This window comes from Ranitomeya variabilis, chromosome 5, assembly GCF_051348905.1.
Source record: "Ranitomeya variabilis isolate aRanVar5 chromosome 5, aRanVar5.hap1, whole genome shotgun sequence".
Classification (NCBI taxonomy): domain Eukaryota; kingdom Metazoa; phylum Chordata; class Amphibia; order Anura; family Dendrobatidae; genus Ranitomeya; species Ranitomeya variabilis.
This window is the reverse complement of record NC_135236.1, coordinates 274,430,565-274,458,348: the sequence shown is the minus strand read 5'-3', so window position 1 is coordinate 274,458,348 and position 27,784 is coordinate 274,430,565. Positions and strand designations below refer to the sequence as shown.

The 27,784-nt window shown below is 47.5% G+C and overlaps 1 protein-coding gene across 7 annotated transcripts in view; it reads left to right on the top strand.

Annotated features, from left to right (window-relative positions):
• Window positions 1-27,784, top strand: part of IMPDH1 (inosine monophosphate dehydrogenase 1) — a 233,617-nt gene that overhangs the window by 167,853 nt on the left and 37,980 nt on the right. For 2 of the 7 annotated variants that reach the window (XM_077264361.1, XM_077264358.1), the window contains exons 1-2: window positions 576-726; window positions 4,807-4,905. In XM_077264361.1, the coding sequence (XP_077120476.1) occupies window positions 4,808-4,905 (98 nt within the window). In that variant the 5' untranslated portion in view covers window positions 576-726; window position 4,807. Of the gene's footprint in view, window positions 1-575; window positions 727-748; window positions 848-4,806; window positions 4,906-18,345; window positions 18,467-27,784 lie in introns of those variants that run through there. The other 5 variants (XM_077264357.1, XM_077264356.1, XM_077264359.1 and 2 more) reach the window with 4 other exon arrangements.

The following is a 27,784-nucleotide window of genomic DNA, read 5'->3' as shown; positions in this document are numbered from 1 at the left end:
TACTACATGGCTGGGCAATATACTACATGGACATGCATATTCTAGAATACCCGATGCGTTAGAATCGGGCCACCATCTAGTATATGTAATATATACACCCCGCATACTGAAGCCGGCCCCCCCCCCCCGGTCAGCAGCCAATCAGCGATAGCTCTATAGTGGTACACTACGTATAGATACACAGTGGCTTCCTGGGTCGTCGCTGACAGGACACGTGTCCCTAGTGCCTTGTCCTCAGCGCTGCCCCCCGGAGGGCCCACAGTGGCCGCTCTGAGGGCTCATGTACATTATATAGTCTGCAGGTTTCCAGCGCGTGCTCTGCTTTCTCTCCTCTTTTGCCCACGTGTTGCTGCTGTTTGCTTCCGCTTCCCACGTGGCCTTGTCGCTCGTTCCCCTGCAAGGCGCATGCGTAGTCCTGGGAGTCACTAAGGTGACGGGGATTTGGGGACAAATGAGTGTAGCGCTCTCCATTACCGCCCCGATGGATGGGGAGACTGTGATTGACGGCTTGCACAACGCGTGTTAAAAAAAAAAATAAAAAAAAGGAGGCAGGGCTAGTATGTAACCTAAGGGGGCGTGGCTTGTTTTGACCAGGCCCCGCCTCCGGGGTTTTGGCTTTAGGTGTCTCCCCGTTCCGCGCTGTGGCCGTTATTCCTGAGGACTGGGGTCCGTGATTGCGGCTGCTTGTGAGGATCGTCCTCCCCGGGGACGCGCGTATTCTGCAGTGTGTGTATTACGTGTCATTGTCTGTGGGGAGGGAGCGACTGCGGAGTGCGCGGCTCCATGGCGGAGCTCGGTGCAACAAAGGCCGGGAAGCCGCATGTCTGCCGTGTGGTGATGACAGCAGGTTACGGGCTGTGCTGCGCCTCCATCTCCGCTCCGGGGAACCTGTGTATAGAGACTTCTGGGCTGCTGCCGTGTACCGCCCTGTGTGCGGGGGGCTGCCGTGTACCGCCCTGTGTGCGGGGGGCTGCCGTATACCGCCCTGTGTGCGGGGGGCTGCCGTATACCGCCCTGTGTGCGGGGGGCTGCCGTATACCGCCCTGTGTGCGGGGGGCTGCCGTATACCGCCCTGTGTGCGGGGGGCTGCCGTATACCGCCCTGTGTGCGGGGGGCTGCCGTATACCGCCCTGTGTGCGGGGGGCTGCCGTATACCGCCCTGTGTGCGGGGGGCTGCCGTATACCGCCCTGTGTGCGGGGGGCTGCCGTATACCGCCCTGTGTGCGGGGGGGCTGCCGTATACCGCCCTGTGTGCGGGGGGGCTGCCGTATACCGCCCTGTGTGCGGGGGGGCTGCCGTGTACCGCCCTGTGTGCGGGGGGGCTGCCGTGTACCGCCCTGTGTGCGGGGGGGCTGCCGTGTACCGCCCTGTGTGCGGGGGGGCTGCCGTGTACCGCCCTGTGTGCGGGGGGGCTGCCGTGTACCGCCCTGTGTGCGGGGGGGCTGCCGTGTACCGCCCTGTGTGCGGGGGGGCTGCCGTGTACCGCCCTGTGTGCGGGGGGGCTGCCGTGTACCGCCCTGTGTGCGGGGGGGCTGCCGTGTACCGCCCTGTGTGCGGGGGGGCTGCCGTGTACCGCCCTGTGTGCGGGGGGGCTGCCGTGTACCGCCCTGTGTGCGGGGGGGCTGCCGTGTACCGCCCTGTGTGCGGGGGGGCTGCCGTGTACCGCCCTGTGTGCGGGGGGGCTGCCGTGTACCGCCCTGTGTGCGGGGGGGCTGCCGTGTACCGCCCTGTGTGCGGGGGGGCTGCCGTGTACCGCCCTGTGTGCGGGGGGGCTGCCGTGTACCGCCCTGTGTGCGGGGGGGCTGCCGTGTACCGCCCTGTGTGCGGGGGGGCTGCCGTGTACCGCCCTGTGTGCGGGGGGGCTGCCGTGTACCGCCCTGTGTGCGGGGGGGCTGCCGTGTACCGCCCTGTGTGCGGGGGGCTGCCGTGTACCGCCCTGTGTGCGGGGGGCTGCCGTATACCGCCCTGTGTGCGGGGGGCTGCCGTATACCGCCCTGTGTGCGGGGGGCTGCCGTATACCGCCCTGTGTGCGGGGGGCTGCCGTATACCGCCCTGTGTGCGGGGGGCTGCCGTATACCGCCCTGTGTGCGGGGGGCTGCCGTATACCGCCCTGTGTGCGGGGGGGCTGCCGTATACCGCCCTGTGTGCGGGGGGGCTGCCGTGTACCGCCCTGTGTGCGGGGGGGCTGCCGTGTACCGCCCTGTGTGCGGGGGGGCTGCCGTGTACCGCCCTGTGTGCGGGGGGGCTGCCGTGTACCGTCCTGTGTGCGGGGGGGCTGCCGTGTACCGCCCTGTGTGCGGGGGGGCTGCCGTGTACCGCCCTGTGTGCGGGGGGGCTGCCGTGTACCGCCCTGTGTGCGGGGGGGCTGCCGTGTACCGCCCTGTGTGCGGGGGGGCTGCCGTGTACCGCCCTGTGTGCGGGGGGGCTGCCGTGTACCGCCCTGTGTGCGGGGGGGCTGCCGTGTACCGCCCTGTGTGCGGGGGGGCTGCCGTGTACCGCCCTGTGTGCGGGGGGCTGCCGTGTACCGCCCTGTGTGCGGGGGGCTGCCGTATACCGCCCTGTGTGCGGGGGGCTGCCGTATACCGCCCTGTGTGCGGGGGGCTGCCGTATACCGCCCTGTGTGCGGGGGGCTGCCGTATACCGCCCTGTGTGCGGGGGGCTGCCGTATACCGCCCTGTGTGCGGGGGGCTGCCGTATACCGCCCTGTGTGCGGGGGGGCTGCCGTATACCGCCCTGTGTGCGGGGGGGCTGCCGTGTACCGCCCTGTGTGCGGGGGGGCTGCCGTGTACCGCCCTGTGTGCGGGGGGGCTGCCGTGTACCGCCCTGTGTGCGGGGGGGCTGCCGTGTACCGTCCTGTGTGCGGGGGGGCTGCCGTGTACCGCCCTGTGTGCGGGGGGGCTGCCGTGTACCGCCCTGTGTGCGGGGGGGCTGCCGTGTACCGCCCTGTGTGCGGGGGGGCTGCCGTGTACCGCCCTGTGTGCGGGGGGGCTGCCGTGTACCGCCCTGTGTGCGGGGGGGCTGCCGTGTACCGCCCTGTGTGCGGGGGGGCTGCCGTGTACCGCCCTGTGTGCGGGGGGGCTGCCGTGTACCGCCCTGTGTGCGGGGGGGCTGCCGTGTACCGCCCTGTGTGCGGGGGGGCTGCCGTGTACCGCCCTGTGTGCGGGGGGGCTGCCGTGTACCGCCCTGTGTGCGGGGGGGCTGCCGTGTACCGCCCTGTGTGCGGGGGGGCTGCCGTGTACCGTCCTGTGTGCGGGGGGGCTGCCGTGTACCGCCCTGTGTGCGGGGGGGCTGCCGTGTACCGCCCTGTGTGCGGGGGGGCTGCCGTGTACCGCCCTGTGTGCGGGGGGGCTGCCGTGTACCGCCCTGTGTGCGGGGGGGCTGCCGTGTACCGCCCTGTGTGCGGGGGGGCTGCCGTGTACCGCCCTGTGTGCGGGGGGGCTGCCGTGTACCGCCCTGTGTGCGGGGGGGCTGCCGTGTACCGCCCTGTGTGCGGGGGGGCTGCCGTGTACCGCCCTGTGTGCGGGGGGGCTGCCGTGTACCGCCCTGTGTGCGGGGGGGCTGCCGTGTACCGCCCTGTGTGCGGGGGGGCTGCCGTGTACCGCCCTGTGTGCGGGGGGGCTGCCGTGTACCGCCCTGTGTGCGGGGGGGCTGCCGTGTACCGCCCTGTGTGCGGGGGGGCTGCCGTGTACCGCCCTGTGTGCGGGGGGGCTGCCGTGTACCGCCCTGTGTGCGGGGGGGCTGCCGTGTACCGCCCTGTGTGCGGGGGGGCTGCCGTGTACCGCCCTGTGTGCGGGGGGCTGCCGTGTACCGCCCTGTATGGGCGCTGCCATATACCACCATGTGTGCGGGGGGCTGCGTGTGGGGGGGCTGCTGTAGATGCACAGATGCCACTGTGGTTCCTATGTGTCTGTACAATCTTCCTTAGTTGTAGGGTATAATGTACAGTGACCACCATATGATTCCTAGTCCATCCATGTGTGCTGACTGGGGAGCTTCTGTTGGATGGGGGCTTACACTTTTACTTTGTTGACATGCTTGTGTAAGATGTATATTAATGATCCAGAAGGAAATATCTGGTGCTTGGCATTGCACCCAGTGGCACACGTGCTGTCCCTTATGACCAAACCATAGCTGCTCCATCTGCTTCTGTATGGCATTTTGTACATGATGAACTTATTATGTTTTAATCCATCCGTTAGGTACACGTACGACTGAGAAGTTGTGTGCAAGTTTATAGGGCTTCTTCCAGCATATACGGTAATATTAAGATATGAAACCAGTGGGGCTCAGACACCCCCGCCAATCAGCTCCTATTCTCATTATTCATGAAATTATAGGAGCACATCACAGAAAGATGCCTCTAAATTATTTAATAGGGAATACAAGCATTTACTGAAGCAGACTTCTCAGGAGTGGTGACGGCAGGTCCTCTTTACATTTTGCACCTCGGCCTGCTAATCAGAAGAGGTGCCCAGGATGCCAGTAAGTAGCAGGCAGTCTGAAGGGCTCTGGCCCTGCTGCCACTGATTACCGATTTGGTCATTGGCCTAGGGTCGTGTGAACAGTTTTGCTCACGTCTATGACTTTATAGGAGTGTTTTACGTATGGCTTTTACCCTGGTGCTGGGACATCTGTTAAACTTTTGGCCGGAATGTGCATCGGCTTCAGAGCTGGAGCACAAATTGCCTAATACAAGTACAAGGTGTTTCAAAAAATAAGTGGAGCAAGCTTCTGGCATAACATGCTTCTAAGATGGCTTTCTGAATATTTACTAAATCTGTTAATCTTGGCATTTTTTTCTTCCAGCATGGCGGACTACTTGATCAGCGGTGGTACTGGATATGTCCCAGAAGATGGTCTTACTGCTCAACAGCTTTTCGCAAATTCAGATGGACTCACATACAAGTAAGCAGCAGATTATCACTTATTAGAGATATTAATGGCGTTTCACTTAGGGCTGTACACAAGTTTTCAGACTGGAAAAGTCTGTTTAGCACCCAGCATATTTGTACCATAAGTTGGGGCTTGTTACGGTGCTTTCAACAATTCTTTCAGAAGTGGATGGGCTCGGAGAGGCAGGGTCTCTTTTATCTTGTCAAATTGATTCTAATTTACCCCTCAAATTGGTGTAAATTATAGGGCAAAACTATGCCAGCGTATATACCGTACGTCTGATTAAGATGGGTTTTTTATCCTCCTTAGACTAGATTCACGCAACCATGTTTCGGGCAGGCATGCACTGTCAGGCCACAGGTCTCCTGCCCATGAAGCTGTTGATTTCAGGTGGGAAAACCCATGGTTGGACCATGACCCATGGATGTATGAAAGCAGCATTGGGTATAGTTACACTGTTTTTTTTTTTTTGTTTGTTTTTTTTTGTCTTTTTTTTTAACTGTCCCCCTAACCGTCAATATATAGGGCTCAGTTCATTATATTCGTTCTGTTTTTTTTTTTTTTTTTTGTGGTCCCTTTCCTTTTTTGGCTTGTAGTTTTTGCTTGCGGGTTTTTTGTTTTTTTTTTCGAAATTCATTAGTGGCTCACATGGTTCATTCATAATTATGTAAAAAAAAAATTGCCTTTGTTTTACCTATCTTAATCTTTTCCACAAAAAATCAACAAAATTAACTGGGCTACATAAACTCACTCTGGAAGGGGGGAGTAGACTGCAGTTGCTCCAAATTTTGTAACCTTTTTATTTTAAATTGCATTTCATGCATCTGCAACATCTGGATAAGCCACATTGATGAAAAATCTGAACACTAAGGCCATGTTCACATTTTGCGGGTTTTACCGCGGATCCGCAGTGTTTCTGTAGCTGCGGGTCCGCAGCAGTTTCCATAGCGTTTACATTTACATGTAAACCCTATGGAAACCGCAATCCGCTGTGCACATGCTGCGGGAAAAACCGCGCAGAAACGCAGCGGTTTACATTCCGCAGCATGTCACTTCTTTGTGCAGAATCGCTGCGATTCTGCACACATAGGAAAGCATTGATCCGCTTACTTCCCGCATGGGGCTGTGCCCACGATGCGGGAAGTAAGCGGATAATGTGCAGATGGTACCCGGGGTGGAGGAGAGGAGACTCTCCTCCAGGCCCTGGGAACCATATTTGTGTAAAAAAAAAAAAGAATTAAAATAAAAAATAATGATATACTCACCTCTCAGCGCTGCACGCGGCCGTCCGGTCTCAGGGTTGCTGTGCGAGCAGGACCTGCGGTGACGTCGCGGTCACATGACCGTGATGACGTCGCGGTCACATGACCGTGATGACGCCGCGGTCACATGACCGTGACGTCACGAAGGTCCTTCTCGCACAGCATCTTTGGAACCGGACCCCGCCGCGTGCAGCGTCGAGGAGATCGGGACGTCAGAGGGTGAGTATAAACCATTTTTTATTATTTTTAACATTACTATTGATGCTGCATATTGCTGCATATGCAGCGTCAGTAGTATAGGAGTAAACCCGCAGCGGAAACCGCAAAACAAACCGCGATAAATCTGCAGGGATAACCGCAGCGGTTTTGCCCTGCAGATTTATCAAATCCGCTGCGGGAGAACCCACAGAGGACCCCGCAAAGTGTGCACATAGCCTAAGGCTTCTTTTACACATACTGGGTTTTTTGCCTGTTATTGCGGGACGTATTGCCGTAATTTTCACTGTCTGCCACAATAACGGACCACAAAAAACTTGCGGATCGCCGGTTTTTGGGTTTCCAATACTATGGAAATAGTATTGGAAAAAAAAAACTGCGTTCCGCAAAACCAGAAGTCACGGTGCATCAGAAGAACAAGCTTCCATTGTTTTTGTGGCCCCATTGATTTTCAATGTGGGCCATGTCCGTAAGCCGTGAAAAAGATCGAGCTGGCTCGATCTTTTTTCATGGCCGTAAATGCGTCTCACTGCCATACGGCGCAAAATTATTGCGGCCCCATAGAAATCTATTGGCCGCAAAACAACGGTATGTGTAAAAAGCCTAAACTACAAAGCACAAGATAAAAAAAGTACAAATTGTATGCATTTTTTTTTTTTTTGCGACTCAAAAAATAGGCTCTCATTGGCTTTACTGGAATTTCAGAATTGCTGTTCATACAGCTGTAGCTTTTTTTTTTTTTTTTTTTTTTTTTTTTTGTCCCACCACAAAAAGCAGCTTCTGTAATCAACATGTCTTTTATTGGGGCAGATTCCACTCAGGATCCACAGCAGGCGCTATACCTGTCCTAGCCCTATTGAATGGCAGTTCTAACAGCAAATCTGCTGCAGTAATTGGAGGACAAGCCTGTGATTTCTGTGAGAGATTCTACCGCAAAGGAAGAGAAGCGTTCCAGCATGGATGCACGTTTAGGCTATGTGCACACGTTGCTGATTTAGATGCGGATCCGCAGCTTTGTTGGACACTCGGAATTGCATCAAATCCACAGTGTAGTGCACAAGCAATGTTATTCTATGTGAAATTGACATTTGGTGGGCACATGCTGCAGAAAAAAAAGTGCGGAATCGCAGCATGTTTTTTTTTTTTTTCCGCAGTATGTCAATTTTTTTTGCAGATCTGCAGCGTTTCTGCACCCATTGACTTCCATTGGGTCAGGGCAATCCGCAGCAAAACCGCAGGTATAAAAAAGATCTGCGGATGTGCCTGCAAGAAACGCTGCAGATCGGGAGGGGGAGAGAGTATGTGTGGCTTTATACGTGTATGTGTGTGTGCGCGCTTGCGGGTGTGTGTGTGCGCGCTTGCGGGTGTGTGTGTGCGCACTTGCGGGTCTGTGTGTGCACACATGCACGGGTCTGTGCGTGCGTGTGCGCGCGGCTGTGTGTCAGGCATCGTCCGATGGGACTACTAGTCCCATCCAGCTATGCCTTCTACAGTGAAAGGTAGCCAGATGATGGGACAGTAGTATTCCCATCATCCGGCTACGGTGTTCAAGTGTAAAAAAACACAACAAACATATACACATACAGTACATACTCATTATACAGCTAATCCCCAAAGCCCTTGATCACCTGTAAGAAAAAAACCAGTATACTCCCTGATCCTATGTAATCCATGTAATGACGAGTGTCCCACGACTATCCCCTGTGGAGAGCTGTCACATCGGCAGATGCGACCGCTCTCCAGAGGCTCCGGGATACAATGACGGAAGGTATCCTTACGCACTGTATCCCTCCGCCACTGAGTGCAGAGTTCATGCTGTCACTTGCGACACCGCTGCGTGGGAAAATTCTCACACAGCAGTGCCGTAAAGTGAGAGGCCATTGAACCCTCAGTGATAACTCTGCAGGAGCCATTGTCTCGTGTCAGTGTGTCACTGGAGGCCAATAGAGCTGTCACATCTCTTGATGTGACAGCTCTATAGGGGACATCGTCGTGGGACACTCGTTATTAAATAGACTGTCGGACCAAGGAGTATTTGTGTTGGTTTATTTTTTTTGCAGGTGATCGAGGGCCTTTTCTGGCTATTAGTTAATAGGGGAACCCCACGTAGTTTTTTTTGTGTGTGTGGGGGGGGGGGAGGTGTTCCTCCTATTTTAATAGCCAGTAAAGACTAAATATACAGCTGCGGGCTGATATTCCTAGCCTGGGAAGATCCATGGGTGTTAACCCCTTCCCAGGCTGTAAACATCGGCTACTAATCTCTGATTTTTCCTCTGGCGCAGAAAATTGTGTGGGAGCCCACACCATTTTTTTTCTTTTTTTATAAATTAAACAGATACTGCGTTTAAGGCCGGGGTCACACTTGTGAGAAAGTCTCTTGCATCAATACCTGGCACTGCAGCCGGCACTCGGGACCGGAGCGTTCAGTTGCATGTATTTCTATGCAGCTCAACGCTCCGGTCCCAAGTGCCGGCGCCGGGTATTGAGGTGCGAGACTCAGGCAAGTTTCTCGCAAGTGTGACCCTAGCCTAACATAGATTTTGTGTGTCTTTATTTAACTCTTTATGTACTATTTTATTATGTTTGTTACTAAACATGGGCTTGGTATTATCTATGTATCTATAGATATATCTAGTTAGAAAAAATGGAACAGCACTAAAAGTTAAATGGGTGCAAAGTCTCACAGCAATCAATCCATACTTGCCAACATATAGTAGTAAAAAACGGAAGGCCACACAAGTGGACCTAATAAAGTCAACCTTATTTTGCAACTACTTTTTGGAGTGCTGCCTTCTGTTTTTTACTACTGTAGATATATCTATCTATAGATAGATATATCTATAGCTAGATAATAGATGGATGATAGATATATCTATCTATTGATCTATCTATCTTTCTGTGTGTGTAAACATTATTCTTCAATGGAGTATGTAAATGAAGAAGTTGGACCAGAAATGACATCACAATTTTTTTTTTTTTTGTTCAGCAACAGATCTTTATTTAGCTTACAAAAACGCAGACAAATCCGCATGAAAAAAAACCCGCATCAAATCCGCGTGGATTTTTAGACATGTTTTCTGGCAAAGAGATGCAGAATCTGTGCAGAAAATTCTGCAGGCAAATCTACAACGTGTGCACATACCCTTAGGGTACTGTCACACAGTGGCACTTTGGTCGCTACGACGGTACGATCCGTGACGTTCCAGCGATATCCATACGATATCGCAAGTGTCTGACACGCAGCAGCGATCAGGGACCCTGCTGAGAATCGTACGTCGTAGCAGATCGTTTGGAACTTTATTTCGTCGCTGGATCTCCCGCTGTCATCGCTGGATCGTTGTGTGTGACAGCGATCCAGCGATGCGTTCGCTTGTAACCAGGGTAAACATCGGGTTACTAAGCGCAGGGCCGCGCTTAGTAACCCGATGTTTACCGTGGTTACCAGCGTAAAAGTAAAAAAAAATAAACCGTACATACTCACATTCCGGTGTCCTTCAGGTCCCTTACCGTCTGCTTCCCGCTCTGACTGACTGCCGGCCGGAAAGTGAGAGCAGATCACAGCGGCGGCGTCACCGCTGTGATCTGCTTTCACTTTACGGCGGCACTCAGTCAGTGCGGGAAGCAGACGGCAAGGGACCTGACTGACACCGGGATGTGAGTATGTACTGTTTGGTTTTTTTTACTTTTACGCTGGTAACCACGGTAAACATCGGGTTACTAAGCGCGGCCCTGCGCTTAGTAACCCGATGTTTACCCTGGTTACCCGGGACCTCGGCATCGTTGGTCGCTGGAGAGTGGTCTGTGTGACAGCTCCCCAGCGACCACACAACGACTTTCCAACGATCACGGCCCGGTCGTATCGCTGGTCGTGATCGTTGGAAAGTTGCAGAGTGTGAGGGTACCCTTAGTGTTAGAAAACTTTCCTGAGTTTTACATGTCAGATTTTCCACTTGTTCATATGGTAATGAATGGAGCATGGGATGTTTTTAATGTGTTACTTCAGGTCTGACCAAGGTTTTCTGCTTGGGTTATAGATTTCTGATTATTGTATAACATTGTTTTTATTGTAGTGCTGTTTATCTGATACAGAAATGGAGCACTTGATTTTCGTGGCCATTCAGCAGTCTGCTAATGTTATTTTCACAACTGCATTTATTATTTTCATTTTAGTTTCTTTGCTCTTTGATGGCTGGAATAGCACATCATTCAGATAGATTCTTCCCTTATAACAGATGAAAAGTTGGCATTAACAAACCTGCAAAGGTTAATTACACTGAGAGCCATGGTGCCAGTGTGAACATATTGTCCCGAATAGAGGGCAGCATAAGGCCAGGGCTACACAGTATGTAGAGAAGCCCACCACAAACATGCATTTAACATGTGAGCTTTGTTAATCATTGCTGTAGGGGGCAGGTGTTAGGTGATGACATTTATTCAGTGTCACGTGTTCCCGTATGCTAGCATTATAAACAAAGACGCTTGTTTCACGATTATCATGCTGCCAACAGTCGTTCATTGGGTGAAATGACCTTTTATGCAGCGTTAAAAAAATCCTAATTCTCAGCAACATCCCATCATCCTGTGTAAACAAGACTCTCACTGTGAGGACCGTGGCTGCCTGTGTGCGCTGGGCGATCTAGTATAGATCACTCCTTGAGCATCGTTTGCTTTGGTCTGCCCATGTAAACAGCCAGGCAAATGACCGTAGAAAAGCACGATTTACCCTTATAATCTAAAAAGGCAAGAAGCTGCCTCCTAAGCCGTGTGTGCTGGCCTGTCACTGGTCCCTGGCATCTTCCGCTCTCCTCTCCTGCTCTACTTTCCCTGCCCTCTTGCCTTCTGTGTAGTATGCAGACAGGCCTGAAATGTTAGAGAAGTGCCTGAAACATATGGGAGGGGGAAGCGGCTCTGTGAGGTGCAGCTGGATTGATTAATGTATCTGCTACACTGCACCCCCCTACCTTTTATATGCAGCTGGAGGTTGTGTAAAGAACATCAGAGTACGTGTTAATGGAGGACTGGGCTGCATAGCAGCTTTTGCTGTCTGCCAGGATGCAGTGCTGTCCCTGTACTGAGCATGGTCTGCTGCCAGTGCTTCATCCATTGCTCACCCATTAGAAAATCAGGTGTGTTATCATGTAGCTTCTTCATAATTTAAAAAAGAAAAAAACCCAGAAGCGTCTACTGATTTTGCAAGATTTTAAGCGAAGCAATTTTTGGAAGTCCCTGCAGACAGTTGGGTAAGAAGGACGGAGGCTGGATCAGTTTGCATTGTTGATTTTGTAGTAGCATAGTGAGTACAATGCAAACAAATGGGTTTTTACATAACCCTTTATATGGAGTGGATTGATGCAACGTTTCGTTTGCTTCAGATTTGTTGTGACTTTCCAGCAGATTTCAGCCATTTCTATAGAAAGGGTCAAATTTACATCTAAAACGTATGTATTTTTGGCGGGCGTTGTTTTTCATGGATACCAGGCAGCCTGTCTACAACATGGAAACTTTTTATCCTATTATATTCCACATACGGGTGCTTCTCACAAAATTAGAATATTTCAGTTCTTCAATACAAAAAGTGAAACTCGTATATCGTCATTACAAATAGTGATCTATTTCAAGTCTTTTTCTGTTAATGTGGATGATTATGGCTTACAGCCAATGAAAACTCGTCATTATCTCAGTAAATTAGAATAATTAACAAAAAACACCGGCAAAGGCTTCCTAAGCATTTAAAAAGGTCCCTTCGAAAAGTTGGGGGAGATTCACAAGGAGTGGACTGCTGCTGTGGAGTCATTGCTTCAAGAGCCTCCACACACAGACGTATCCAGTACATGGGCTACAAGTGTCACATTCCTTGTGTCAAGCCACTCCTGACCAATAGACAACCCCAGAATAGTCTTACCTGTGCCAAGGAGAAAAAGAACTGGACTGTTACAGCTCAATGGTCCAAGGTGTTGTTTTCAGATGAAAGCATTAGCATTTCGTTTGGAAATCAAGGTCCCAGAGTCTGGAGGAAGAGTGGAGAGGCACACCGTCCAAGTGGCTTGAGACCAAAGTCAGTGCAGCCATCTACCAGGAAATTTTAGAGCTGACAAGCTTTTTGGAGATGGAAATTTCATTCTCCAGCAGGACTTGGCACCTGTCCACACTGACAAAAGTACCAATACCTGGTATAAAAAAAAACCAGTATCACAGTGCTTAATTGACCAGCAAACTCTCCTGACCTTAACCCCATAAAGAATCTATGGGGTATTGTCAAGAGGAAGATGAGACACCAGACCTAACAATGCAGATGAGCTGAAGGCTGCTATCAAAGCAACCAGGGATTCCATAACACCTCAGCAGTGCCACAGGCTGATCGCCTCCATGCCACGCCGCATTGATGCAGTAATTGATGCAAAAGAAGCCCCGACCAAGTACTGAGTGCATTTACTGAACATACATTTCAGTAGGCCAACATTTCGGATTTTAAATTCATTTTTCAAGCTGGTGTTATAAAGTATTCTAATTTACTGAGATAATGACTTTTGGGTTTTCATTGGCTGTAAGCTATAATCAACAGAAACACGTTAAATAGATCACTCTGTTTGTAATGTCTCTAATGAGTTTCACTTTTTGTATTGAAGAACTGAAATTTAAAGGGAACCTGTCGCCCCCAAAATCGATGGTGAGGTAAGCCCACCGTCATCAGGGGCTTATCTACAGCATTCTGTAATGCGGTAGATAAGCCCCTGATGTTACCTAAAAGAGGAGAAAAAGAGGTTAGATTATACTCACCCCAGGGGCGGTCCCGCTGCGGTCCGGGTCCGATGGGTGTCTCAGGTCCGGTCCGGAGCCTGCGCACTGCAGTACTTTGCTCTGCCCTCAACAGAGCAGACAAAGTACGCCTGCGCCACATTCGCGGTGTGAAGACCAGAAGAGGATGTCATGGAATGAAGATGGGAGGCTCCGGACCGGACCTGAGACACCCATCGGACCCGGACCGCAGCGGGACCACCCCTGGGTGAGTACAATCTAACCTCTTTTTCTCCTCTTTTAGGTAACATCAGGGGGTTATCTACAGCATTACAGAATGCTGTAGATAAGCCCCTGATGACATTGGGCTTACCTCACCATCAATTTTGGGTGTGACAGGTTCCCTTTAACTTTTTGATGATATTCTAATTTTCTGAGAAGCACCTGTGGGTCCCCATTTTTTACAAGACCACTGCTCTTCTTACCCTCCTACCCACGGTTATCAGTCAGTAACCCATCGCTGTCTTCTGCTGTTTCCAGCACGTCTCTGGCCCACTCCTGTACTATGTTACCACAATTGTAAACTTATGGTTCCCACAGCGTGTTCTGCTTGGGCCAGAAGTCACTTTCTCGGTGTAAGTCCATGAGGCTCTGATAGACTTACATTAAGACAGGAATTAACGGTCCACTGTGTAAGCCAGCAAGAAAGGGCTACAGAGGACCAGAGTAGCACTAGAAATGGCGGACGACCGCAACAGATAAGTATTTTCATGTGCACACTAGACACACATTAATGATTGCTAATAAAGTTGGCAGTAATTTAAAACAAACAAAACCCCCTAGAGTGCTCCTTTTAAGATCTCGTCCCGATCAGTGAATGGTAACTGGTAAGAACTTGTGTTTTATTTTAAGCTTCTGAATGTTATCATTCACTGAAAGCAAGCGTTGATCTTGATAGAGGGTAAGTGACTGATTGCTTGGCTCTCATTCCAATAGAAAATGGTTACATGACAAAAGGGAGATGTAAGGCATTTGTTTTTTTGTGATTTCTTATGGTTCTGACGTTGAGACCCCCAGTGCTCAGACTTCTAAGGGCCCCTTCACACTGGTCGATTCTGCTACGATTACGACGCATTTGCGTCATATTCGACATCGCAGTACGAGCTCGTAGCCAGCGGTCACACTCTACGATGTTAACGCTTTTTCTGACGTAGTTGCGATGTGAACGTCACGCGTCGCAATCGTACGCTACCCTTCACACCGCCATAGTCCTACGACTCCGAGCGTGACGTATTACCAGCATGGGCGTGCTAAAACGTCACGCCCAATCAGGAGACAGGTATGCGGAAGCCCAACCCACGTAGTCGCATTACGAGCTCGTATGACCGCCGTCACATACTACGATTTCGACCGCCACAGCGAGACATTTACGACGAAAGAAAGTTCTGCTCTTTCTTTCACATCGTACGATGCTGGGCTGCGTCGCAAATCGTAACACCATGTCACACTTTGCAACCTCGGAACGAGGACGGATAAACGTCACAAATCGAACGCTCGTTCAGACTTTGATTGCACAGTGTGAAGGGGCCCTTACCAATCCTGTGGATAGATATTAAGTTGTAACTGTGAGACAATAAGCACATATGATTTTAATTGCTAGAACTCTATTTGGCTGACCCACTCATGCTGAATGTATTTTTTAAGTCACCACATAACCAGTGCCTTCATCATGTATGATGTTCTGTGGAATGTATAATGTTTTTAGGATTGTCCTGCTATTACTTTTCTTGTTTTAGTAAATAAAAAGTAATACTACTGCGCCTTTACCAAATCCCTATGGCGTGTACAGTGAAGGGAATAAGTATTTGATCCCTTGCTGATTTTGCCAGTTTGCCCACTGACAAAGACATAAACAGTCTATAATTTTAAGGGGTGGTTAATTTTAACATTGAGAGAATATCAAAAATAAAATCCCGAAAATCACCCTGTATAAATTTATTGTCATTTTACAGTGAGAAATAAGTATTTGATCCCTCTGGCAAACTTAATAATTGGTGGCAAAACCCTTGTTGGCAAGCACAGCAGTCAGACTTTTTTTGTAGTTGATGATGAGGTTTGCGTACATATCAGGAGGAATTTTGGTCCATTCCTCTTTGCAGATCATCTCTAAATCATTAAGATTTTGAGGCTGTCGCTTGGCAACTCGGAGCTTCAACTCCCTCCATAAGTTTTCTATGGGATTAAGGTCTGGAGACTGGCTAGGCCACTCCATGACCTTAATGTGCTTCTTTTGAAGCCACTCCTTTGTTACCTTGGCTGTTTTGGGTCATTGTCTTGCTGGAAGACCCAGCCACGGCCCTTTTTTTTTTTCTTTATTATAACTGAATGTTTACTGATTTATTTTTTTTTTTTAATAGAAATTTGCAGAATGAAATCACACCAAAATATAATACATGCAAACATTTCATGCAAATCAATTAACAAATATAATAGAAAGAAATAGAATTGACAAGACCGTGAAACATGAGGGAGGGAAGGAGATGAGGTTCCTGGGAAAGATGGTACATTTTGCTGGATAAATACCATTGTTAGGCCTTCTGAGCCCAGTATTCGTCCCACAGATTCCACGTTGCTTCAAAACTTTCAAATGTATTATTTATTAAAGCTGTGAGGTGCTCCATATTTCATATGTCCTGTATCCGGAAATATAACTCGTTGAGTGACGGAGAATAAGCCAGCCTGGGCTATTAAACATCTCTCAGCTGTGGTCAGATATAAAAGAATCCTACTTCCAATCTGGAATGGTGGGATATTGAGCAAGTAGAATTTAGAGTCTAATGGAATATGAAGACCCATGACTTCGAAAATTAAATTTTGACCTTAGTCCAGAACCTTTGTATTATTGAACATGTCCAAAAAAATATGGGTAAGGTCTCCATCAGAACCGCACTTCCAACATTGGTTAGATATATTCTGATTAAATTTATGTAATAATGGAGTGTGGTGCCAAAACATAATCAATTTAAACTGGTTTTCCTTATACGTGTAACAAGTGGAAGTCTTAGCTGCCCTCCTCCAGATCCCTTGCCACACACTCGGAGAAAGATTCCCCCAAGATACCCTCCCACCTGTCCATATAGGAGTGTCTTGGAGACTCTTCTGGATATGGGTCCAATAAAATCCTATAGATATCAGAAAGAAGACCCTTGGTCGAAAGCCCCACGACCCATTTTTAATGTCTTGGCAGAGGGAAGGAGGTTCACACTCAGGATTTTATGGTTCGTGGCTACATCCACTCTCCCATTGATGCTGTGAAGTAGTCCTGTGCCCTTAGCAGAGAAACACTCCCAAAACATATTATACGCGTGGTGATTCCGGATGTGTTCATTGAACACATGCGGAATCACCGCATCATATACATAGAATGTGGTATTTATCTTGCGGAGACGGAGCGTCTTCGCAAGATAAATAGACATGCTGCGGACTCTAAAGACGCTCCGCATGTCCGGATACGCAGGGCCGCCGGATGCGGCCGTGCGCACATAGTGGACACGGGATTTCGTAAAATCCCATCCACTATGCTGTAACATCTGGACGCTGCGGCTGTACACAGCATCCAATCCACAGCAAATCCTGAACTTTTCCTGACCGTGGAAACATAGCCTAACTGGTCTGTAGGAGCCAGAACTTTTAATGGTTGGTAAGGGATCAGATGCTTATTTCTCACTGCAAAATGCAAATAAATTTATATAATTTATACAATAAGATTTTCTGGATATTATTTTTGATATTCAATCTCTCAGGCTATGTGTACATGTTGCAGAATTGCTGCGGAAATTTCCGCGGCAATACTGCAACTCCCTGCCGCGGGTATAACGCATGCAGAATTGGCATGCATATTCTCGCTAAACACTAGCGTTTCGCAAGCGTAATTAGCTTGCAGAATGCTAGCATTTTTCCAAGCGATCTGTAGCATCGCTTGGAAAACTGATTGACAAGTTGGTCAAACAGTGTTTGACAAATGTGACCAACTTTTTACTATTGATTCTGCCTATGCAGCATCAATAGTATAAAGATATAATGTTAAAAATAATAATAAAAAAAAAAAAAATCGTGATATTCTCACCTTCCAGCGGCCCCCGCAGCCTTTCCCGCTCCTTGCGATTCTCCCTTTCCCAGTGATGCCTCGCGGCAATGACCCCAGATGACGTAGCATCACGCGAGACTGCTAAGTCCTCACAGGTCATTGTCGCGAAGCATCACTGGGAACAGGAGCATCGCGAGGAGCGGGAAGGCTGTGGGGGCCGCCGGAAGGGGAGAATATATAACTATTTTTAATTTTATACAGGTATATGGTACCCAGGGCCTGGAGCATAGCCCCTTGCAAGAAATAAGCGGATCAATGCATTCCTATGTGTGCGGAATCGCCGCGATTCCGCACAAAGAATGAGCATGCGATTCCGCTGCGGAAAAATACGCAGCATTAGCACAGCATTGTGGAATCCCATTAAATTCAATGGGCTGTGTTGTGTATGCGTTTTCGCGGTGAAAAAACTCATACAATCTGCAACGTGTGCACATAGCCTCAATATTAAAATTAGCTTACCCTTAAAATTATACTGTTCATGTCTGTCAGTGGGCAAACTTACAAAATCAGCAAGGGATCAAATACTTATTTCCTTCACTGTGTATTGTATTTGATTAAAATTGAATGGAAAAATGCACTGCAAATCTGACAAATTAACAAAATCTGTACATAGGGGTATGGTCATATAGAGGCTTTTCTGCATTGATCAATTCCTGCATGCAAAGAGAAACTACAAAAGTTTTTGTTTTTTTGTTTTTTTTTCTTTTCTAAAGCTGGGAAAAGACACCATGTGCAATTCAGGTGTATTCCAGTTGATACTAAGCTTAATAATTTGATGAGGATTTGTGAATCTATGCAGGCTAGATGACAAGGTTTTTCAGGAGGCTGTAAGTTTGTAATCCAGCTTCCCTGAGAACAGACTTGCAGAATAAACAATAACCTATTTTTAAAAGCAATGTTTTATTTTTTTGGTGGAAAGGTTTTATTTTCTTTTTTTATTACATTTTACTGCTTTGTGAAGACATGGATTTAGATTAGAATTATGCATTCATATTACAGCCACTGAAACCTAGAAAAGCAGATCTTTGCAGAATACTTGGTCAAAGAGGAAGGAAAGTCTGTAACAGTGACCCTTCTCCTCCCATATTCCAGATCAAAATAAATAGGTGTAAATCTATCACGGTTTCCTGCATGTTAAGCCGATAATGGAGCGGGACAGTAGAGCCAGCAGTGAGGTTACAACTCCAGCTTTGTTACTAAAGAATCCAGAATGGCAAGTGTTTCCTTTCTATTCTCTTATCACTGTCATGTGTATTCCAGTGCCAGTGTAGAATAAATGTGTTTCCTATATATTTAATCACGCTCTTGTTTTGTTTTCGTTTAATTAAAAAAACTATCAAAAAACAATATTGATGATTAGGTTGTGGAAAGTATACTAAAAACTTAAGCTTCTACACGTTGGTACAAAGTCTGTATCATCGGCCTAGAGCTGCATATACACAGACTAGATGGTGGCCCGATTCTAACGTATCGGGTATTCTAGAATATGTAGGTAGTATATAGCACAGGCTACATACTATATTGCACAGTGACGTAGTATATAACACAGCTACGTAGTATATAACAGCTACGTAGTATGTACCACAGCCACATAGTATATAACATAGCCACGTAGTGTATTGCACAGCTACGTAGTGTATTGCACAGGCACGTAGTATATAGCAGAGCCACGTGTATATAACATAGCCACGTAGTATATTGCACAGGCACATAGTATATTGCACAGCTACGTAGTATATAACACAGAGCACGTAGTATATTGGACAGTCACGTTGTATATTGCCCAGCTACATTGTATATAGCACAGAGATGTAGTATATAACAGAGCCCACGCAGTATGTAACACAGCCCACGTAGTATATAGCAATGTGGGCACTAGATGCGTGGTTTAAAAAGACTTAAAATAAAAAATAAACATATACTCACCTTCCGAAGGCCCCTTGAAGTCCTGGCGCCGGTGTGCGGTGCTCGTGGCAGCTTCGGGTCCCAGGGTTGGTATGAACGCAGGACCTGTGATGACGTCGCGGTCACATGACCGTGACGTCATTGCAAGTCCTTCTCGCATAGCATCCTTGGAACCGGAACCTGCCGCTTGCACTGCCGAGGACAGCGTGCGACGTCGGATGGTGAGAATAACTTTTTTTTATTATTATACTATTATTCTTGGTAACATTAGATCTTTTTACTATTGATGCTGCATAGGCAGCATCAATAATCAATAGTAAAAAGTTGTTCACACAGGGTTAATAGCTGCGTTAACGGAGTGCGTTACACCGCGGTCCATTAACGCTGGCATTAACCCTGTGTGAGCGCTCAGCGCTGACTGTAGGGCAGTAAAGCAGCGGCCATTTCGCTGCCAGACTATGGCTGTCGCTGATTGGTCGTGGCAAAACTCCCACGACCAATCAGCGACTTGGATTTTCATGACACAGAGGCCGCGACCAATGAATATCCGAGACAGACAGACGGAAGTACCCCTTAGACAATTATATAGTAGACTAGATTGTGGCCCGATTCTAACGCATCGGGTATTCTAGAATATGCATGTCCCTGTAGTAGACGGACAATGATTCCAGAATTCGCGGCCGACTGTGCCCGTCGCTGATTGGTCAAGGCAACCTTTATGACATCGTCGCCATGGCAACCATTATGACATCTACGTCGATACTGTGCCCGTCGCTGATTGGTCGAGGCAACCTTTATGACATCGTCGCCATGGCAACCATTATGACATCTACGTTGATACTGTGCCCGTCGCTGATTGGTCGAGGCAAATTCGCAGGAGACTGTGCCCGTCGCTGATTGGTCGAGGCAACCTTTATGACATCATCGTCGCCATGCTGTGCCCGTCACTGATAACTCCTGATAACCCAAAAAACCTGTCTCAATAAATTAGCATATCAAGAAAAGGTTCTCTAAACGACCTATTACCCTAATCTTCTGAATCAACTAATTAACTCTAAACACATGCAAAAGATACCTGAGGCTTTTAAAAACTCCCTGCCTGGTTCATTACTCAAAACCCCCATCATGGGTAAGACTAGCGACCTGACAGATGTCAAGAAGGCCATCATTGACACCCTCAAGCAAGAGGGTAAGACCCAGAAAGAAATTTCTCAACAAATAGGCTGTTCCCAGAGTGCTGTATCAAGGCACCTCAATGGTAAGTCTGTTGGAAGAAAACAATGTGGCAGAAAACGCTGTACAACGAGAAGAGGTGACCGGACCCTGAGGAAGATTGTGGAGAAGGACCGATTCCAGACCTTGGGGAACCTGAGGAAGCAGTGGACTGAGTCTGGTGTGGAAACATCCAGAGCCACCGTGCACAGGCGTGTGCAGGAAATGGGCTACAGGTGCCGCATTCCCCAGGTAAAGCCACTTTTGAACCATAAACAGCGGCAGAAGCGCCTGACCTGGGCTACAGAGAAGCAGCACTGGACTGTTGCTAAGTGGTCCCAAGTACTTTTTTCTGATGAAAGCAAATTTTGCATGTCATTCGGAAATCAAGGTGCCAGAGTCTGGAGGAAGACTGGGGAGAAGGAAATGCCAAAATGCCTGAAGTCCAGTGTCAAGTACCCACAGTCAGTGATGGTGTGGGGTGCCATGTCAGCTGCTGGTGTTGGTCCACTGTGTTTCATCAAGGGCAGGGTCAATGCAGCTAGCTATCAGGAGATTTTGGAGCACTTCATGCTTCCATCGGCTGAAATGCTTTATGGAGATGAAGATTTCATTTTTCAGCACGACCTGGCACCTGCTCACAGTGCCAAAACCACTGGTAAATGGTTTACTGACCATGGTATTACTGTGCTCAATTGGCCAGCCAACTCTCCTGACCTGAACCCCATAGAGAATCTGTGGGATATTGTGAAGAGACAGTTGAGAGACGCAAGACCCAACACTCTGGATGAGCTTAAGGCCACTATTGAAGCATCCTGGGCCTCCATAACATCTCAGCAGTGTCACAGGCTGATTGCCTCCATGCCACGCCGCATTGAAGCAGTCATTTCTGCCAAAGGATTCCTGACCAAGTATTGAGTGCATAACTGAACATTATTATTTGATGGTTTTTTTGTTTGTTATTAAAAAACACTTTTATTTGATTGGACGGGTGAAATATGCTAATTTATTGAGACAGGTTTTTTGGGTTTTCAGGAGTTGTATGCCAAAATCATCAGTATTAAAACAATAAAAGACCTGACAAATTTCAGTTGGTGGATAATGAATCTATTATATATGAAAGTTTAATTGTAATCATTACATTATGGTAAATAATGAAATTTAACACTATATGCTAATTTTTTGAGAAGGACCTGTAGATAGATAAATTAATGTTTCATGATTATCTTGTTGTGTAAATAAGCAAAACCTTCGTTCATCAGGTGAAGTAATCTTTTGTGCAGCATGAAAGATTATCTTCATCGGCGTTGTGTTGTCCTGTGTAAACTGCCAAGAACCATAGCCGCCTTTGTACACTGAGCGATCTACTACAGATTGCTGTGTGAGCATTGTTTACGCCGGTCTGCCTGTGTGAATAGGCTATTAAACGACTGCCCATCATTAAATATTTACTGATCAGCAGTCATTATATGCCGCCGGCCCATCTGTATAAGGCAACGTTCACACTTTGCGGGTTTTGCCGCGGATCCGCAGCGGATTTGACACTGCGGATCCGCAGCAGTTTTCCATGCAGGGTACAGTACAATGTTACCCTATGGAAAACAAAACCGGCTGTGCCCACGTTGCGGATTTCCGCGGAAAAAGCCGCGCGGCTTTTCTGCGGGATAAAAAGGAGCATGTCACTTCTTGGTGCAGAATCGCAGCGGTTCTGCACCCATAGAAATGCATTGATCCACTCACTTTCCGCATGGGGCTGTGCCCACGTTGCGGGAAGTTAAGCGGATAATGTGCAGATGGTACCCGGGGTGGAGGAGAGGAGACTCTCCTCCAGGCCCTGGGAACCATATTTTGGTGTAAAAAAAAGAATTAAAATAAAAAATGATGCTATACTCACCTCTCAGCGCTGCCCGCGGCGTCCGGTCTCAGTTGCTGTGCGAGCGGGACCTGTGGTGACGTCGCGGTCACATGACCGTGATGACGCCGCGGTCACATGACCGTGACATCACGAAGGTTCTTGTCGGCACAGCCGCCTGCAGCACTGAGGAGATCCGGACATCAGAGGGTGAGTATAACCAATTTTTATTATTTTTTACATTACTATTGATGCTGCATATTGCTGCATATGCAGCATCAATAGTATAGGCGGAAACCCGCAGCGGAAACTGCGGAACAAAGCGCGATAAATCTGCAGGGATAACCGCAGCGGTTTTGCCCTGCAGATTTATCAATTCCGCTGCGGGATTAACCTGCAGAGCAGGCCGCAAAGTGTGAACGTGGCCTTAATGGACCTATATTTGAAGCTTACTGCAGATATGGCTGTAAAGCATCTTGTTAGACATATTGAGGTTGAAAAACTTTTATAATTTTTTTTTTTTTATTGGCGCTCTTTATGATTTTTGTATTACTTCAGGTAATTTGTGGGTATTTTCCTAATATTTGGCCAGTCTGCATGGGATTTATTTGCATATTATTGATTCTTACCTAAGAGGCACTTGAAATGTTGTTTGGCACAATACTCCTTTATCTTACTGGGTGCAGGTGGACGTCTTTTACAGCGTGATCAGCTATTGGGCCACATGTGTCTGATCATTGTCAAAAGGAGGTGATCATAGACAGTGATGATGGCGATCTGCCGACAAATATGGAACACTGGATTGATGCAAATTAGCTTCTTTTGATGCAGCAGTTTAATTTACCATCCCTTAGAAATGCCCAGTGAGGGTCCTGATCATTGCACAGTGTATTCTTTGTAACTTGGGGGTGTATTTGCAGAGCAAAATAATTCTTACAAGCTGAGCTCACACGCCTGCAGTGTTAGATTGGACAGACAGGCCGGTAGAGAAAGTGGGGCTGACTCTTTCTCTACTGTAATACATGCAGGCGGAAGCCATATTAACCTGATTTTCCGATCACTGGAGGGTATCCAGCTGCCTGAGAGTTGAGCACTTTACACATGGTACCTGACACACACAGATTATGGGTGCAACAATTCTGCTGTGAGCGCAGATGACATGAGGGACTAAGCCCCCTGGACTGCACAGGGACAACACCTAATGCCTGGCAGTTAAATGGGTTAAAAGATGCAGATGTGGATCTGACCGTTTATAGGTTAACAATAACGTGCCATATGGCCTGACCGCGCTGCCTCCTGTCCTGGTGTGCGCAGTATGACTGGCCGCCCGCCGACTCTTATTTGTCCATGCATTATTTAATTGAGGGGGAAGCAGGAAATAACCATTTCTGTCTTGTAAGAGCTCAACTTGAAATATAATCCCCTCTTTAAGCTTCCTCTGGAAAATGATGCATTAAGTGGAGTGTTATTCTGTTGTGTGTGGTCGTATTTTGACAGCATAGCCTGTATAGATGTTGATTTGATGACATAACATTAATAACGGCTAAATATCTAAACATCAGGGTTTTAGTAATGTGTTGCTCCTGTTAGGAAATCTTTCTGCTCATGTCATTTTGGCCTAATCCACCCTCTAACTACTTCCATCATGGTACTGTAACTATAAATGTCCTATTATAGCACTGATAAAAGAAACCCTAGGATATGTGCACACAGGAGGTTTTAGAGCAGAAGCTGAGCGAAAACTCTCCAAGGGTATGTACATTGAGTTTGTGCTCTGAAAACTGCAAACAAAATGTGCACATACCTTAAAGAGGGGCTCTGTCAGCACGTGGTCACTAATTCTTCACTGACCTGCCCCCTATCTTACATACTGTATATATTATAGTCTGGAAAATAAATTACATTCATCATGGTGATGATATAATTTATACATTGTCATATACTTCCGTAGATATCTATTGTTCTAAATTGTTAGCTGGTTTCTGTTGGAGATAAGTTTTCCTGCCCCAAGGTCCGCTCTTGAGCTTGAAATAACTAGGCCAGCGCTGAGCTGTGTTTGTTGCCTGCTGCTAAGCGATCAGTGATGTGAAATTGAAATACTGCTTGTTTGATGCATTTGGAACTACTTGCATCGACAATGTGGCATTTGTAGTTTCACATCACTTGGTTGTCTTCTGCAGGCATCAAGCATGGCTCATCTCTGCTGAGACTAGTTATTACAACCTCTGTTGTGGAGCAATGAAGAACAGTTGATGTTTGCTGAAAATTAGCTAATGTAGCAATGATGGGGAAAAAAACACAAGTAGCTATACTGCTGTAGATGGCAGGAGATAAATAATAATCAACAGCACTTTACATTTTAGAAGGGATTTGTACAGACAGACATTACACAACCATAATCACATAAAACAGATACCAAGAAGAATGAGGGCCCTATTAACAAGCTTAGAATCTGAGGAAATAGGGGAGACACGAAAGGTGGATGGTAGCGATTGCTTTAATTGTTCTGACCAGCCATAATGTAATAAATAGGGTGTTCATGTAATGCTGCATGAACCGGTTACCTACCAGAATGTGTAAATGTACAGACACAGAAGGCTATTAAATGCATAAAAACAGATGAAGAAAATGTTGAATTGGCAACACAGGGATAGTTGGATAAATTTGTTGAGGTGGTAGGCCCCTCTGAAGGAATGTGATTTTAGGGCATGCTTTAAAACTGTGGGTATTGGGGATTAATCGAATTATCCTGGTAGTGCATTCCAGAGAATTGGCGCAGCATGTGAGAAGTCTTGGAGATGGGAGTGGGAGGTTCTGATTGAGTATGTTAACCTTGGGTCATTAGCAGAACTGAGGGCACAGGTAGGGTGGTAGACTGAGACTAGGGAGGAGATGTAGGGTGGTGCTGAACGGTGGAGCTGTTTTGGGTGAAAGTGATAAGTTTATATTGAACTCTGGGGTGGATGGCTAACCAGTGCAATGACTGGCACAGGGTAGAGACTTCGGTGTAACGGTTGGTGAGGAATATGATCCTGGCTGCAGCAATCAAGACAGATTGGAGCGGGGAGAGTTTGGTAAGAGGGAGGCCGATTAGTAGAGAGTTACAATAGTCCAGACGAGAATGAAGAAGAGCAACAGTAAGCTGTTTTTTTTTTCTCAAAAGTTTGAATTCTAGAAATGTTTTTGAGGTGTAGATAACAAGAGCAAAACAGTGATCAGAGGTGGGGGTGAATGAAAGCTCTGAATAAAGTATGACCCCAAGACAGTGGGCATGTTGCTGGGGAGTAATGGTAGAACCACACAAGGAAATGGCAATGTCTGGTATAGGTAGATTAGTTGAATGAGGAAACACAAGGAGTTCGGTTTTTGACAGGTTCAGTCTGAGGAAGGACATAATGTTTGAGACATCAGTAAGACAATCACTCGTGTTTTGTGATAATGTAGGCATGTCAGGAGTAGAGGTGTTTAATTGGGTGTCATCAGCATAGAGATGGTACTGGAAACCAAATCTGATTTTGTCCAATAGGGGCCGTATACAAGAAGAGGGAGGCTTGGGCCGTATACAAGAAGAGGAGGGAGGCCTAGGACTGATCCTTGAGGAACCTCAACAGTAAGGGGAAGATGAGGAGAAGCCAGCAAAAGTTAGTGAAGGAGCAGTCGGAGAGATAGGAGAACCAGAAGAGAACAGTGTCCTTGAGGCCGATGGAGCGGAGCATAGCGAGGAGCAGATGATCCACGGTGTCAAATGCTGCAGAGAGATCCAGGAGAATTGACATGGACCATTAGGTTTAGTGGTTAGTAGATTATTAGAGACTTTAGTGAGGGCAGTTTCAGTGGAGTGTAAAGAGCGGATTGATGAGGGTCAAGAAGAGGGATCTGAGAGATAGCGGATAAGACTGGAGTAAACCAAGCGTTCCAGGAGTTGAGATGGGTCTATAGTTGGCAGCACAGTTTTGGTCAAGGGATCTTTTTTTAAGTAATGGATGTATGATGGCATGTTTAAATGAGGAGGGAAAGATACCAGAAGAGAGAGAGAGAGGTTGAGTATTTTTGTTAGGTGAGTGGTGACAGCAGGGGAAAGGGACTGGAGGAGATATGAGGGAATAGTCACTGGTGCAAGCAGTAAGGCGAGAAGATGCAAGGAGCCTGATCACTTCTTCCATGACTGGTTCAAAGATGAAGAGTGATCTAGATGGGGGAGGGAGGACAGTGCATGGTATGATATGATTGGGAGAAAATTTCCTGTCTGACAAGGTCAATTTTTTTTCTTAGAAATAATTGGCCAGATCGACAGCGCAGAGATCCATGCATGGGGCCTGCACTCTTGGGTTGAGTAGAGAAAGACCAGTGTCAGAGACGTTTAGGATTATTGGATAGTGAGGTGATAAGGGTGTTGAAGTATGTTGTTTGGAGAGGTGGAGAGCAGAGTTGTTTTAAGCATAAACTTGCAATGGATGAAATCTTTGGGCAGATTTGATTTTCTCCACATCGTTCGGTGCACCTGTAGCACTGCTGTAAGAAACGTGTTTGCAGCGTGTGCCAGGGTTGTTGCTGTCTGTTCAGAGTTGTTCTATGTATATTATATGCATATAGCAGAGTTGTGTACAGGAGGACAGAGCCCATTCTACGCTGTTGGTGCTGGTAGCAGTGCTATGTTGGAAGCCTGAGAGACTACACTTGATAGACCAGGAGTAGAACTAAAGAAGGATGGATCCAATGGCAACTGGAGCTTTGGGGGGATGATATGTGCAAACTGGGACAGATTTAAAAATAAGTTTTATATAGGTGAAAATGTATGAATGTGTACATTATTATAATAAAGACCACACTGTTATTTTGGGACTAACCCACTAAGTGATAACATGCTTAGCTACTAGAATTCCCTCCTGTAGACAGAATCCTCTTGCAGTTGGTGATTGCATTTGCATTAGGTAAGTCAGTATTTCCAGAGATTAGTCAGCAGCTAGGGATTGTCAGTCTGCTGTTGAAGCCCATCTGCTTTCTTCTAGCTTGATGCGGATGGCAGTTCTTTGTCTAATAATTGTAATCCTTGGTGTTGTACATTCTGTGCCATTCTGAGGCTGCTTCTGTCATGCATCAGAAATTGAATATAGGCGTCCATTATCCCCACTTTGATTCTTATTTCAGGAAGCAGTGCTTGTGTTGTCATGACATCTGAATTTAAAAAATCAAGGCTAAAATTTGCTTTTAGACTTTTTAGAGTAACTAAATGTTTAACTTTTTTTTTTCCATATATTAGCACTTTAATTGTGGCATATGTGATGTCTGGGTTCTAAGACCCCTACAGAGTGCTCAAAAGATCATTGTGAAGTGAGCAGCTCAGGAGGCAGGAGTGCACAGAGCAGAGCCTGGATTCAATACAAGTCAGGCACTTAGTTTTGATCCATACTCGGCTGTGTACACTCCTGAGCTGCTCTGTGTGTAGTGGGTCGTCATCAAATATTTTATGTTTTCATTTTGTGTTGAGACCAGGACCATTTTAATTATGGCCAGTAGCATCTTTGACAATGACACCTTTGATTACAGCGTTTGTACCTGGGG